The sequence below is a fragment of the Electrona antarctica genome (assembly GCF_951216825.1).
Source record: "Electrona antarctica genome assembly, chromosome: 7".
Taxonomy (NCBI): Eukaryota; Metazoa; Chordata; class Actinopteri; order Myctophiformes; family Myctophidae; genus Electrona; species Electrona antarctica.
The window spans coordinates 51,141,226-51,155,518 of NC_136812.1; the positions used below are offsets into that span (position 1 = coordinate 51,141,226).

The 14,293-nt window shown below is 46.8% G+C and overlaps 1 protein-coding gene across 1 annotated transcript; it reads right to left on the reverse strand.

Annotated features, from left to right (window-relative positions):
• Positions 1-383: 383 nt before the first annotated feature.
• plppr3b (phospholipid phosphatase related 3b) lies at positions 384-14,062 on the reverse strand (the record flags this gene model as incomplete). Its single annotated transcript, XM_079507023.1, has 12 exons — positions 384-830; positions 987-1,133; positions 2,585-2,842; positions 3,877-4,164; positions 5,243-5,402; positions 6,272-6,576; positions 7,498-7,671; positions 7,948-8,005; positions 9,942-10,137; positions 10,976-11,105; positions 12,149-12,334; positions 13,982-14,062. 12 exons carry the CDS (start codon positions 14,060-14,062, stop codon positions 384-386), a joined length of 2,430 nt encoding a protein of 809 aa, XP_079363149.1.
• Between the last annotated feature and the right edge of the window lie 231 nt (positions 14,063-14,293).

Consider the following 14,293-nt stretch of genomic DNA (forward strand, 5'->3'; position numbering starts at 1 on the left):
CTCCACAAATCTCTTCGCCGATAATAGCCTGTCAACACAAGCTTTATCGGGACAGGCTATTTTCCGTGAATGTTTCCCCTGGCCCAGAAAAGGGATGCCAGGGTTCAAGTGGTGAATGTAAAGAAAGCTCGCGGACGCCTTGCCGTAGCTCTGAGGATCCCCCTTGGGGTCCCGGACACCCCCGTTGAAGAAGACCGACCTTTAAAGTCGAGTAATAATGTCTTTAGTCGAGGAACAGCCCTGAAAACCACCGGCTCCTTCCTTCCTTCCTTCCTTCCCGAAGAGGCTTAGCAACGCTCAGAGCCACGCTCAGCTGCTATAACCAACCAGGTCTGACTGTATAGTAAAGAAAGCCTTTCTCAAAACTCAACAAATCAAGTGAACTAGTTGTTGTAGCGCCGTCCCGCGTGAGCCTTCTTGTAATAGCTGTCCTGCTCCAACTCCCGGTCCAGGAGAACGAGCGCCGTCTTGCGCCGAACGCTGGACGACTCCCTGGAGACGGAACGCTGATGATGATGATGATGATGCTGCTGCACCGAGGGGGCGTCGCCGCCGCCGCCCGCCAGCTCCGCCCCTCCTCCTCCATGCTGCGGGGGGAGGAGGGGGGGCGGCGGCAGCTGCAGCTCCAGCTCCGGGGAGCCACCGCCCCCGTGGTGGTGGTGGTGGTGGAAGGACGGCTGGGAGTGCGGCCGGAAGCTGCTCCCGCGCGCCGCGCTGTCGCCCCGGGTGTGGGTGTTGAGGTCGTAGGTGTCGCGCGGGTCTCGGTCCCGCTCTCCTCCTCCTCCTCCGCCTCCGCCTCCTCCGCTCCCATTGGCCGGCGGGCCCCGCCACTCCCACGGGTTTCCGTTGGTGGTCGAGGGGGGGGAGGAGGAGAGGGGGGGCGGGGTCACGCTGTGGTGGGGAGGAGGGGGAGGGGGCGGGGCTTGGACGACAGGGTGGTGGTGGTGGTGGGGGTGGTGGTGGTGGGCGTGGCCGTGGGCGTCCACAGTGACGTAAGCAGGTGAGGTCCTGCCCCCCCCGCCGCCGCCTCCTCCACCCGAGGAGGAGGAGGGAGAGGGCGTGGTCTCGGAGGATTTGGGCGTGTCCGTCGATGACGAGGGGAGGAGCCCCTGCTGTTTGGACATAGCGATGACCTGCATGAGATAAAATATTACTAGTTACACATAATACTCCTTTAAAATACATTACTAGTTACATATCACTATTAGTTACATTACATAATACATCATAATAATAAAGGATGACCTGCTTGAGAGTAAAGTTTCATATTATGCCTATAAAATGTATTTCAGTCAGGGCAACTCATGAATGGATGAAATATTTATTGAATATAAAATGAGCAGTATATATTTATTATGGTTTGGCGCCGATGAATTGGATCTGCTTTTTAGGTATTCTGATCAAGCGCATCAGTCTCCAACCATAGGGACTCTGAATCCCCCGTACCTAAACAGCAGATCCAAAACGACAGGTGGAGGAGGGTGAGCAGCAAAGGTTTAAGCAGACATGCAGCAGCAAGCAAGCAGTGCAAACTTCCAGTTTAAATAGTCGGTATGAAGATGGAATGTTTGTGATTGGATGAAGTGAATCATGTGAATGAGAACGTGACGCTGAGGTGGCCCAATGAACGGCCAGCAGCAACTGCACTGAGTTTGCTCTGCGACACTCATTTATGACATAGGCCTAGTGACATATTACTCCTTTAATACATTACAAGTTACATTACTCCTTTAAAATGTACTATAGTGACACATCACCCCTTTAAAATGTACTATTTGCATTATAGTAGTGACATATTAAACCTTTAAATTGTACTATTTACATTACGAGTTAAATACTACTCCTTTAAAATTATGACCTGTATGAGAGTAAAGTATTATTAGTATTATATAATTATATAATAGTAGTATTAGTATTATACAATACTAAAATGTATGTATTACATTGCTAGTTAGTGTGGTTGCCTATTATAGGCAAGAAGACTCCAGTGCCAGACTTTTAAAACTTTTAAATCGTGCAATAACTCTCTATTCTCCCCTCCTGATTGGCCAGTGATTTAGAACTCTTCCTAAGGCACCTGTGCGCTTTGTCCACATACGATTGGACAGTATACGGTGACACACCCAAATCAACTCTTCTAATTGGACAATATTCCTAGTATATAGATAGGCAACCACACTCGCAATTCTGCAGAATTGCATCTTTCTAGTTACACATTACTCCTTTAAACAGAGCCTTCATTGGCATTATTGGTAACACATGTGAAGGAAGTAAGGAAGAGGCCTAATTTCTTGCCAGTTGCCAATAGAGCGTCGCAGTCCCGCCTCCTACTCTGGACCAGGAAATGAAAACCAATGCATTTTTCCCATAGACATTTCTTAAAGTATTTATTTAAAGACGGTTACGCCGCGGACAAAGCCAACTCGAGTCGTGACAACTCATGACAACACAAACAATATTTTCTTCTTTCTAATTATTTGTTTGGTCTAAAATATTGTTTGTGTTGTCCTGTGCATATAGAACCTATACTATTTAATCTTGTATGTAAACAAACAAACAAACAAACAAACAAATAAATACTTGCCTGCATGAGTCGCGGCTGATTGGTGGCCTGCCCCCCTCCCCCGGCGCCTCTTCCCGCCCCGGTCTTCTCTGTGATGGCCAGCCACTTGGCGCGGGTCAGGGCGCTCTTGGGGGACACGGGCGGGGGTCCCGCCTCGGGGATCTGCGGGGGCCTCGGGGTGGCCACGGCTCTGGCTCCGCCTCCTGGCTGTTGCTGGGCGTTGGCGGGCGGGGTGGCGGACCGTCTGGCGGGCTGCACCGTGGGGGGGTACACCGGGACCTGAGAGGAGGAAACATACATAAAGCATCACTATGTAACTACCGGTATATATTTTGAATTAGAAAAACGCAATCCAATCTGCAATCCAGCCTTTTAAATACCAAATTGGCCAAATCGTCAAGTAAGAAAGAGGCAAACATTGCGAAAAAAGCTGATTTTCTTTCAAAACTAAGTCAAAAGTCAAACTAAATGTAATGCCTACACCAGTGTAGGCAAATATGATTCTTTTGGGGAGTTGCGGTCTGAAAGGTTTGGGAAACCGTTTAAGGAAATAATGTATTGTGTAGCCCAACAGCGGGCAAAAAGTGGCGATAAAAATCTCCTAGTGGGCGTTCCTGCTGTCATTGCCATATGTAATGTAATTGTACACGTATCACCGTTCCGTGTGGAGGGTAAACAAAGCAACACATGAATGTGATTGGCTATCAATGGACGATGCCGTCCAAAAGATACAATATTGTAATGTTTTTGAACGGCGTTCCTCCGAACCACTTTTCGACTATCGCCTGCTATCGCCAGTAGTTGCCGGGTCACATACATAGACAAATTACGCACTTCCGGAAAATATGCCAGGCTGTCGCCCGCTGTTAAAACGTACTGTAATTAGGGGTGCACGATTATGAAATTATGACCGATATCCCATCTCCGATTATTTGCAGGGTCATATCTGCCGATACCGATTCTGACCAATTCCGATTTTATACAGAGGACCACAATGGAAACAAGCGTATAGGCCCTAGGGGCTTGGCCCAAAGCCTGTTAACAAAATATTAAATCAATCAATAAATAGCCTATACTGTTTTTCAAAAAAAAATTAAAGTTTATTTTTACTTCAGATTTGACATCATATTTTGTTCTAGACTAGAGGTACACTATTGATTTATTGAACTCATTGATGATTATTTTTTACATTATTCATTTAAAAACATTTTTGCTGGTGAAAACCGATTAAATAATCGTTCCGATACCGATATGGCATTTCTTATGGCCGATATGGTCTATTCCGATCAATCGGGCATCCCTAACTGTAATACCTGAGAGCTGAGACTGGATCCTCCTCCGTCGTCGGTGCCCAGGGAGGAGGAGCCCACCTCGGAGCCCTCCTCACTGGCCTCCACCTCCACCTCCACTCCTCTCATGTCCATGGACCTCTGCTCCACTGCTCTCATGTCCATGGACCTCTGCTCCACTCCTCTCATGTCCATGGACCTCTGCTCCACTCCTCTCATGTCCATGGACCTCTGCTCCACTCCCCTCATCTCCATGGACTTCTGCTTCCACTCGGACACCAGCTGCTGGGCGCGCAGAGGGTCCATGGGCACCTGGACAGTGCAGGACACAATCACACATCACAGGTTGTGTTGTTTATTTGTTTGTTCGTCATACGGATCTTAATTAGCTGTCACCAAAAACAATAGCTATTCTTCTGCCTACACATACGTCATGTCCTAGTATGTGCGAATAAGGGAAGGGGATCAACGTCATGCGATTATTTGACCCCGCAAAAACGTGGATGTGTTTCTCAAAGACTATGATTATTGGCATAAAGAAGTTTAGAAGCCCCCATGTCCAGTTGGGGTTTAGTAGCTGAAATTGAGCTGTTTTCTTGACTGAATTACATAATTGTGAGCTGTTAAGTGTTTGCCAGGTTGTCAGTTGAATGGATGAAGTATTAGTGTTTACTCAATGTATCTATGCATTGTGATATGAATACGTCGTTTTTGTTGTAGTTTTCATTTTTCACAAGAGCGATGGTTGTTGCAATTACTACAATACTTGTCGCACTATGACAAAATTAACCCAAGAAATGTTAACGATATGTACGCTTTGTAATGCAATTCCAAAGTACAGCTGTGTTGTTTTCACTCCGCAAAGGAATGGCGGATTCGGCCATGCCTCGAAATACCTGTATTTGGGTCTCAAAGAATAGTCTTCTTAGGGACCAAGACAATAATATATACACCGACAACAATAGGCCTATCTCACAGCCCGCTTTTCACGCCCACTTCCGGTAAATAGTGGTGTCATTAACATTAGCATTTACACGTTTTTTTCTCTGGAGAATCTAAGTACATTTTCTAATGTAAAAATGTGACCAATATTATTATGAAGCAAACAAGATGGTAAATCAGCTCGAACAGATAGAACAAACCTTACCTTGATAAAACAAAAGTTGTAGACTTCTTAAATTACCTCTGTTAACATGTAGCGTCTATGGAGTGACGTCACGCTATCACCACTAACCCCAAAAGGGGGCGTATTAAGGGGGGCGGGGAAATTATGTGAGATAGGCTTATTGAAACATTACAATGTCAGCGTCTCACTCACACAATGCACAAATGCAGGTTTTCATAGCAATTACATAATAATAATCACGGGTTACTATAGTTCCACGGCTACCTGCACGGCCTTCAGTCGTCTCTGGACGGGCTGGGCGGAGTGGGACAGGTGGGGAGGCTCCTCCCCTAGGTCAGCCCCGCCCAGCATCCCGTTGATGTTGATGCTGGCCCTGGGCAGCGTGTTGCTGAAGGTCACCATCATCTCCTTCCCCATGGGACTCCTGCATGAGGCCACAGCGCAGCGTCAGTACAGCTGAAGGCACACTATATAACTTTTGCACCGTGTTTACATCACAAAACCATGCATACATGTTTTACCATCATTTAGCAGCAATTATCAGAGTAGTGTGTTGGTGTCTAGGGGCTTCACTCACACATATAGGCGCTGTTCACACCTGAGAGACAGCTGTCGGCTCGCAATGCATTTCCAATGGAAGACACGTGGTTTGACGAGACAACCTTGTTCCATTGGGGGGGGGGGGGCAGAAGACAGCCAGGGAACAAGCTTGTCTCGTCAAACCATGTGACTCCCATTGAAAATGCATTGCGAGCTGTGCGACACACAGGAGACACAGGAGACACAGAGAAGACAGCTGTCTTTTATATGTGACTGAGGCCTATGCCTGCAGAAACACACACTGCCCTCTCACTAGTTATCACCCCTGGTCCTCTCAATATTTGCCATTGACAATGAAAGTTGAAATTAGGTCAAATGTCCGCCAAATATGACGTAAAGTCGTAAACTTTTGGCAACACAAACATTAAATGCAATTGACAATGAAGGGAAAATGTACGTCATATGTAGACGAGCAAATCGGCTAACCAATCACGTAATTGCAGTTGTTCATGAGATGATGTATGACGATGTATAATGATAAGAACGCCTCTCAAATAAAATAAAATAAAATAAAATAAAATAAAATAAAATAAAATAAAATAAAATAAAATAAAATAAAATAAAATAAAATAAAATAAAATAAAATAAAATAAAATAAAATAAAATAAAATAAAATAAAACAAAACAAAACAAAACAAAACAAAACAAAACAAAACAAAACAAAACAAAACAAAAATTCAAAGCTCCACTCACCTGGGCGCCAGCAGCTCCACGTCCACGCTGGCCCTCTTCAGGGTCTCCATGGAGTCCTTCTCCCGCTGCAGGGAGGGCCTGCCGTGCACCAGGCCCTCCAGCCGCTCCATGGGGGCCTGCGGGGAGCGGGCCGAGGCGGTCGTGCCCACGGTGATCTCGTCGTTGCTGTCCGAGGCCGACGCGTTGTAGACGGAGTCGTGGCCCCGCTGCGTCAGCGCCCGCAGGGGGTCCTCCTTGGGAGGGGGAGGGGCCGGGGCGGGCGGGAAGTCCTCGGACGACTTGAAGTTGGCCACGGCGTGGAAGGCCTGGGGGAGAGAGAGAAAGAGAGAGAGCGAGAGAGAGGGGGGGGGGGGGAGAGAGAGAGAGAGGGGGGGGACCTCGTTTAGCAAAATCTGTCAGTGTTTTGATCAAGGACACTACACTTACCATAGAAATTCATTGTTCCAGACGTCTGTTCATCCATCCATCCATCTTCAACCGCTTATCCGTAGTCGGGTCGTGGGGGCAACAGCTCCACCAGACGTCCCTCTCCAGAGCAACATTAGTGACTTCCTCCTGGGGGATCCTTCCGAGGCGTTCCCGGGGGTCTCCTCCCAGTGGGACGTGCCTCGAGGACCTCCCTATAGGGAGACGCCCGAGAGGCATCCTAACCAGATGCCCGAACCACCTAAGATGGCTCCTTTCCAGGCGAAGAAGTAGCAACTATACTCCGAGTCTCTCTCGTGTGAATGAACTTACAGTATCACCCTAAGGGAGATGCCAGCCACCCGCCGAAGATAACTCATTTTGCCGCTTGTATTCGCGACCTTATTCTTTCGGTCATGACCCACACTTCATGACCATAGGTGAGAGTAGGAACGAAGATTGCTCGGTAGACAGAGAGCTTTTCCTTCTGGCTCAACTCTCCTTTCGTCACAACAGTGCGGTACTAGCGACTGCAATACCGCCCCTGCCGCTCTGATTCTCCGGCTGATCTCCTTCTCCGTCCTCCCCTCACTCGTGATCAAGACCCCGAGATACTCCTTCACCTGAGGTGGCGGAAGCTTTTGTGTGAGCAAAAAGTCTGAGAGACACGCACGCACGCACGCACGCACGCACGCACGCACGCACGCACGCACGCACGCACGCACACACACACACACACACACACACACACACACACACACACACACACACACACACACACACACACACACACACACACACACACACAGGTAGTTCCTCACCAGGTAGGCAGCGATGAACCCTCCTACAAGGAACCCAACGTAAACGTCAGCAGGGTGGCTGCGGTACTGAGTGATCTGGGTCAGACCGGTCAGGGCCGCCACCATGGAGAAAGCAAACACCAGGACCGGCTTCAACAGCTTGGTGCTGTCTGAGATGGTGGAGTTGAAATACATCTGTAGAGAAACACACATAGGAAAACGGTCAGGACCGGATTGAGGATTCGATTACAGTCTGAGTTCAAATACATCTGAAAGCATAAAAATCAGGGCCGGATTCAACAGCTTGGCACTGTCTGAGATGGTACTGTTAAAATACGATCTGTAGAAACGCACAAAGACCAGGACCGGATTCAACAGTGTTGTGGAGTTAATATACATCTGTAAACATATATAGTATAAACACAGAGGCTTTGTGCCTGTTTCTCCGTCCGTCCGTGTGTCCATACTTACAGATATGTAAACGGCAGCGAAGGCAGACAGCGTTGCATGCTGGGAGGGGAAAGTTTTCCTGTGGAGACAGAAGAGAGTTTGCATTATTCCAATTGATTTGACAGCATAATCCAACCAATCACTCTCTATGGCAGTGAAGTTAATTGGGGTCCACTCAGTCACCAATCACCAGGACTTACACTAGATGGGACAAACATCCCACCCTGCATGCAGAACTTTGTAGCACCACATTAAACATTCAAAGAAAAACACCAACCAACGCATGCAGGGCAGAATTAGGCCTTAACCCATTAATTATTAACATTAGAAGAAGAACACAACATTTTTGGTTTGCACTTTAAATGAAGCCCTCCAAGACAGCCTGAGATTCCAGGCCTTGCAATCCCAGGAGATGGAACCTCAAAAGAGGTGCCAACTCGTCCTGGGACTTATTGATCACTTATTACCACCCAACAGTGTCCAGCCTCAACCTCAGACCAGCACTGCTTTAAAGGGTAAGACCACTTTTGGGTTTGGGTTGTTTTCTTACCTTATTATGGTCAAACTATTCCATCCCATGAGTTATTTCGCTCCGTTGTGTTGTTTATTAGCAATTTAAGAAATAAAAATAGTCGCTCATTGACTTCCATTGTAACGGGGAAACAGCTCTCAAAGTCACTCATTGGCACATGAACCAACGCAACAAAAGCTGATTCTGACAGTTTATGACATCAGGAAAACTCATGCGGTTTTATTTTTAATAAAAAATGTCAACTTTGTCTTGTTTTGACTAATTTGTGTAGAAAGAAGATCCGGTAGGTATGCCTACGCCGACCGAATCACTGCTGTAAAAAACGATCTGATTGGACCAAAACTGTACACCACTTCCTTATTGGAAACGACAGGGGTGTAAACAAAAGGATTTGATCTCATCCGCTAAAAACATACACAATGGATGTGTTTGAGGGAGACACTTTAGAAGACACTTTAGAAGAAGTGTGTAAAGTGTCTGTGTCTGGGACTGCTCATATGCGAGGCTGCAGCTGGGTGAATCTCAAACAGCGTGGAGACTTCGGTTTACAAACGAAACCTCGCAAGACGTCACCGCGAGAGTTGGGAACGCCGTAGTACTGCTCCAGTCTATCTCCGACTAAAATAGTAACTTTATAAATCTATCTTAAAAGACGAAAATAAACCGCATGAGTTTTCCTGATGTCATAAACTGTGACTTTGAGAGCTGTTTCCCCGTTACAATGGAAGTCAATGAGCGACTATTTTTATTTTTTTAATTGCTAATAAACAACACAACGGAGCGAAATAACTCATGGAATGGAATAGTTTGCCCATAATAAGGTAAGAAAACAACCCAAACCTCTAAAAAAGTGGTCTTACCCTTTAAAGGAGCATTCAGTGATTTGGAGGGAAAAAAAACTGGACCTCCCCGGTAAAGATATGCACATGCACACGCTCTACAGTGGGGGGACACGCAACATGCCAACAGCACGCGATATTGTGTTTTCGTGAAACATGGATTGCAAGTCGGCATAGCAGTCCACTAGGCTAGCAAGGCAGCTGGCAGAATGGGGTTTTGTGTTTGTTTTAGAAGGTGAAGTTCCGCCCGCGTGGGTGGCGCTTTCCTTGGCTACTAATAGGGCTTCGCCCTGCCCTACCGGCGGGGTAAAACGAGCGCACCCTTGGAAATGGTCGCCTATGAATACAATATTAGCCAACAGCACGCGCACCAAGGCCTGCCCCGCTCGATCATGATTGGCGGAAGGCCACCTAGCCAAAAACGAAACCTAAGGTTTTTTTACCCCAGGGGTGAACTGGGGACAGGGAGGAACTCCTTATATGGTCAGCACATTCTATAGTAAGTATGCCGTCTGGCCCTAAAGCATGAATATAAACTGGCAGTAACTGGAGTATCTGTTTACAGTCAAAGCAGAGACCAAGATCATGACCAAATACAGAATGAGTGACCGCAGTCTGGCCATATAGAGAAAGGACGACAATACCTCGCAGCGAGTATGGCGTTGTGGTCGGGTCCGGCGCAGATGTCTTTAGTGATGTAAGGGTTCTGGTCACATGACAGCGGGGCCAGAGTGTAATTGGGTCGACAGACGGTCAGGAAGAAGGGGGCGTGGTATCCCGTGGACAGCTGGATCACATCTGTCAGCAGAGCCGTCGCACACAAGCCAAACACATGCACACCTGGACAAGTGACACCGAGAGAGGGAGAGAGAGAGAGAGAGAGAGAGAGAGAGAGAGGCTCAAATGATATGTATAATAATACAAATAAATGCTATTGAAATGACATTACAGCTGCTACTCCATAATGGCAGGTGTGTAGCAACCTACAATAAAAGACAATTAAATTAAATTGCACGTTTTCAACTCAATAAAGAGAGGCCTGATCACGCAGCTTTGATCTCATGGGGGCCCTCAACCTTTCCTACTTCTGTAAATACACCTCTTGTTCTTCAGTGTCGGGGGGAAACCACTTAACTCCATAATCCATCCTAAATCAATGCTATTTAACACCATTTACATCTGTGTGTTGGTTAAAAAATGAAAAGTAAAACAAAAGTCGGACAAAACCTCTTAACTCCATTGTACCCTCAAACTGTCTGCTAAAGCAGCTAACTTGTTTTAGGCAGCACATTTTGATTTTAGTCTTAGTTCTGTCACCTAGAATGTGTTAGTGTTTTGTATTTTGGCGGGCCTTGATGCCGTCGTAATGACAGTTTTTACACTTGCTCACAAGCTTGTAGATCGCCTATTTTCAGCATGCAACCAATTGTAAAATTACTTATACTGGATCTCTTGTCGTCCACTAGTCCCTTCTTAACATTTTAGTTTTTATTTGTTGACGAAATTGTCAGTATATTTAGTCTCAGTTTTAGTCCCCATAGCTTAGTTTCCATTTAGTTTCCATTCGGTTTTCGTCAGTGAAAACAGGTAGTCATTATTCGTCTTAGTTTTAGTCGGCGAAATCAACACTGCTCCTGTGAACACTTTCTTCCAGCATGTTGGAAGTAAGTAACCTTACCCACGAAGCGCACGGTTCTGCGCAGGAAGGAGTTGAAGTTGCAGCCTCCAGCGTTGATGCTGCCCTCTGCTCCGCGTCGGATCTTCAGCCTGGACTGCATGCAGTAGATCAGACCCTCGCCCAGCATGATCTGCAACACACAACAACAACACTGTGTGAATCCTGGGGGGGGGGGGGGGGGGGGGGTTCGTTTCTGTCATTAACTCATTTAGAACTGAGCTAGATTCTACAAATGCCTTCTAAATCCTGACTCATGTTTTCTATGTCAGTGGTGATCATTTTCATCAAGGACCCCATATGTAATTGGCCGCCGACCCCCATCTGAAAATATGTTGTTCCAGGGACCTTCCAGAAGCAACGATTTGAGTTCAAAATGTTCGTTCTGAAAGAATATATATATTCAAAGATTTGCGCCACATTTTCGCGATTTTTCAAAAAAGCAGATCTACAAGCTCGTAGCGCGGCACTCATGCCGCGCTATGAGCTTGTAGATCTGCTATTTTTCAACAGCTAAAGTACAACATAATACTTGAAACACCAAAAGGTGTTCCCGTACAGAATGGGTTAAGCAAACAAATGAGCTGTTGCTGCAACAGATGCCAGACCAGCTGCAAGGGACAGGATTCTATACAAGAATAGTTAAAGACGTGGTGAAATGAAAAATACGTTCTCCCTCCACACTTTTAGGCATTCCCAGTGTGAGTGCCAGGCTACACAAACACTAGCCCTGAAGACTTGAAGACTTTCACAGCTGAAAGTGAGTGAGATTCCAGCCTTCCATAGCCTGAGGGGACAGGATTGGTTGAATCAAAGATTTCAGACTGAAACTTCAAATTAAAATGAGCAAAAAATGCCATTTAACCAGACCAACATCATAACATGTCACAAAGTGACGTGTTGTAAGCTTGTAGATCTGCTATTTCTGCTATTTCTTTTTAATGTTTTCAACGTGGAAAGGATTGACGCTTATGCAAAAGTTGTGATTGTGAAAATTGTGATTATCTCAAACAATTGCGATTAGGCGATTATGTAATAATTGTGACAGAAATGTATTCTATTATAAAAGTTATGTCACCATACTGTACCTTTAGGGTTTATGAACCGATTCTTACTAATGCGTGCGTGCGTGCATGTATGCGTGCGTGCGTGCGTGTATGTGTGCGTGCGTCTCACCGATGCCGCGGGTCCAGCGAAGGCCAGGCTCAGCAGCATGAGCAGGGGGATGAGCTCGTCCCCTCCGTCCACGTAGGGCATGCTGAGGGCGCGGTCGTGGCAGCGGAATCCCACCTGGGCGGGCTGCAGCACGTCTGTCAACTCCAGGAAGTAGAGAGACACCATGGAGGACGCCACGATGGGGAGCTACACGGGAACAGGAAGTAGTACAGAGAACAGGAAGTAGAGAGACACCATGGAGGACGCCACGATGGGGAGCTATACACAGGAACAGGAAGTGGTACAGAGAACAGGAAGTAGAGAGACACCTATGCGCCAAAGCCCCCAGGGAGGCTCTCCAATGATTAAGCACTCGGCCCTACTGGTTAGAGTGTGAACTGCAGGCGGACCCGTGGATTTATGACGATGAAACCCCGTGCAGCTGGGCTTTAACATTGAGCGCTCGATTGCACTTCTTCATTTGTCAACCTAAGTTTGGTTGGCAAATGCGGAAGTAGAGCGTTCTTCCGGGTGGGGGGGGGTTGGGGGGGGGGCTATCGCTATCGCTCCGGTTCGGCCTCTATCCTTGTATTACTCTATGAGGACGCCACGATGGGAAGCTACACAGGAACAGGAAGTAGTACAGAAAAACAGGGAGTAGAGAGACACAAGGCTATAGTCCAGTAGTCTCGCGTTGCCAGACTGTTGCCTCTCGCAATTTCCAAATGCTTCCATCATACAGTCTGGACTCTGGAGCAAAGGAAAACTATAAAGTGGAACTGGAGCCTCCTCCCCACTTCCGTTCCGTCTTTACAGTCACGCAAATGTATCCTAATATAAATAGAAAACATCTAAGCATTGTTGCTTAGCAGAAAAGTAAAGATATTTTTTCCGTGAACGGCATGGCAGCTTCCTTACTCAGATTTCGGGAGCTGTGGTTCCAGAGTCATCTCCGAATGCTATATAGAGTCTCGATTCCAGACTCTATATAGCATTCAGAGATTGTGGAATAGTTGTCTGGCCGCGCGAGACTATAGTCCAGTGGTTTTCAAACGGTGGTCCTGGTGGTCCCAAGGGGCCAGTGAGGCTTTCCAACGTTGAAGCACTGGGCCCTAGCGGTAAGAGGAGGGACTGCAGGCGGACCCGTGGAAGTATGACGAGGAAACCCCGTGCAGCTGGGCTTTAACGTTGAGCGAGTTTGCACTTCCGCATTTTGGGCACCAAATTGTGGTGCCCAAATCGAAAAAAGGCGGAAGTAGACGGTCCTTCCGGGTGCTTCAAAACGCCACTGAGCAACTTCCACTGACATGAATAGCGGGGGGGGGGGGTGTGTGGACTCTTTTTGTTCTTGAACTAATCACTTTGTTTGATCCGGCACCCTGCAGGCCACGCCTGATGGAGGGGAAAGGAACTGGTTGGAATAACGTGTTCCTTCCACGCGTTACGTCCGGCCGGGGAAATTCCCCCGTCTTATTATATAATTGACACTGGGTGGAAAAAATGGGTTGCAAAATCGTGGGATAAAAAATCATATAAAGAAATAAGTCACGATAGGCCGTTTGGAGAGTGTGTTGAGACAACTGACATTTACTTCCTGTATCTCTGTGAAGTATAGGTGGACCTCCTCTTTAGAAGCAGGTTGAGTCAATTCATTCCAATGGGAGAGTTAACATGAACACAGCTAATTAGATACAGTGGGACAAATTCACACTTTCTTTATACCGCTACTACTGTTGTAGCGTTTAAACGCAAATGTCTAGTCTACTTTTAGCTGTAATAGTTCATCACGATGATGATGATGATGATGATGATGATGATGATGATGATGATGATGATGATGATGATGGTACTGACCTCTACAAAGTAGAAACATGGCAGCAGGGTCAGGCTGTCTTTAGGAGCTTTCTTCTTCCCCGGATCTCTGGAGGACAACATCCTACACACGCACGCACGCACACACACACACAAAACGTTGTCATTTGCATTCACAGTCCTGAGCATTCAGTCTGTTGCAATCCTGAGAATTTGTGGTATACACGCGGTAACACTGATGCACAGGATTTGCAACAGACTGCAGAGGACTGTTAAAACAGCAGCTAAAATCATGGGCACAGCACTATACCTAGTCTCCACAACATCTACACCATGCACTCGCTGTAAGAAAAA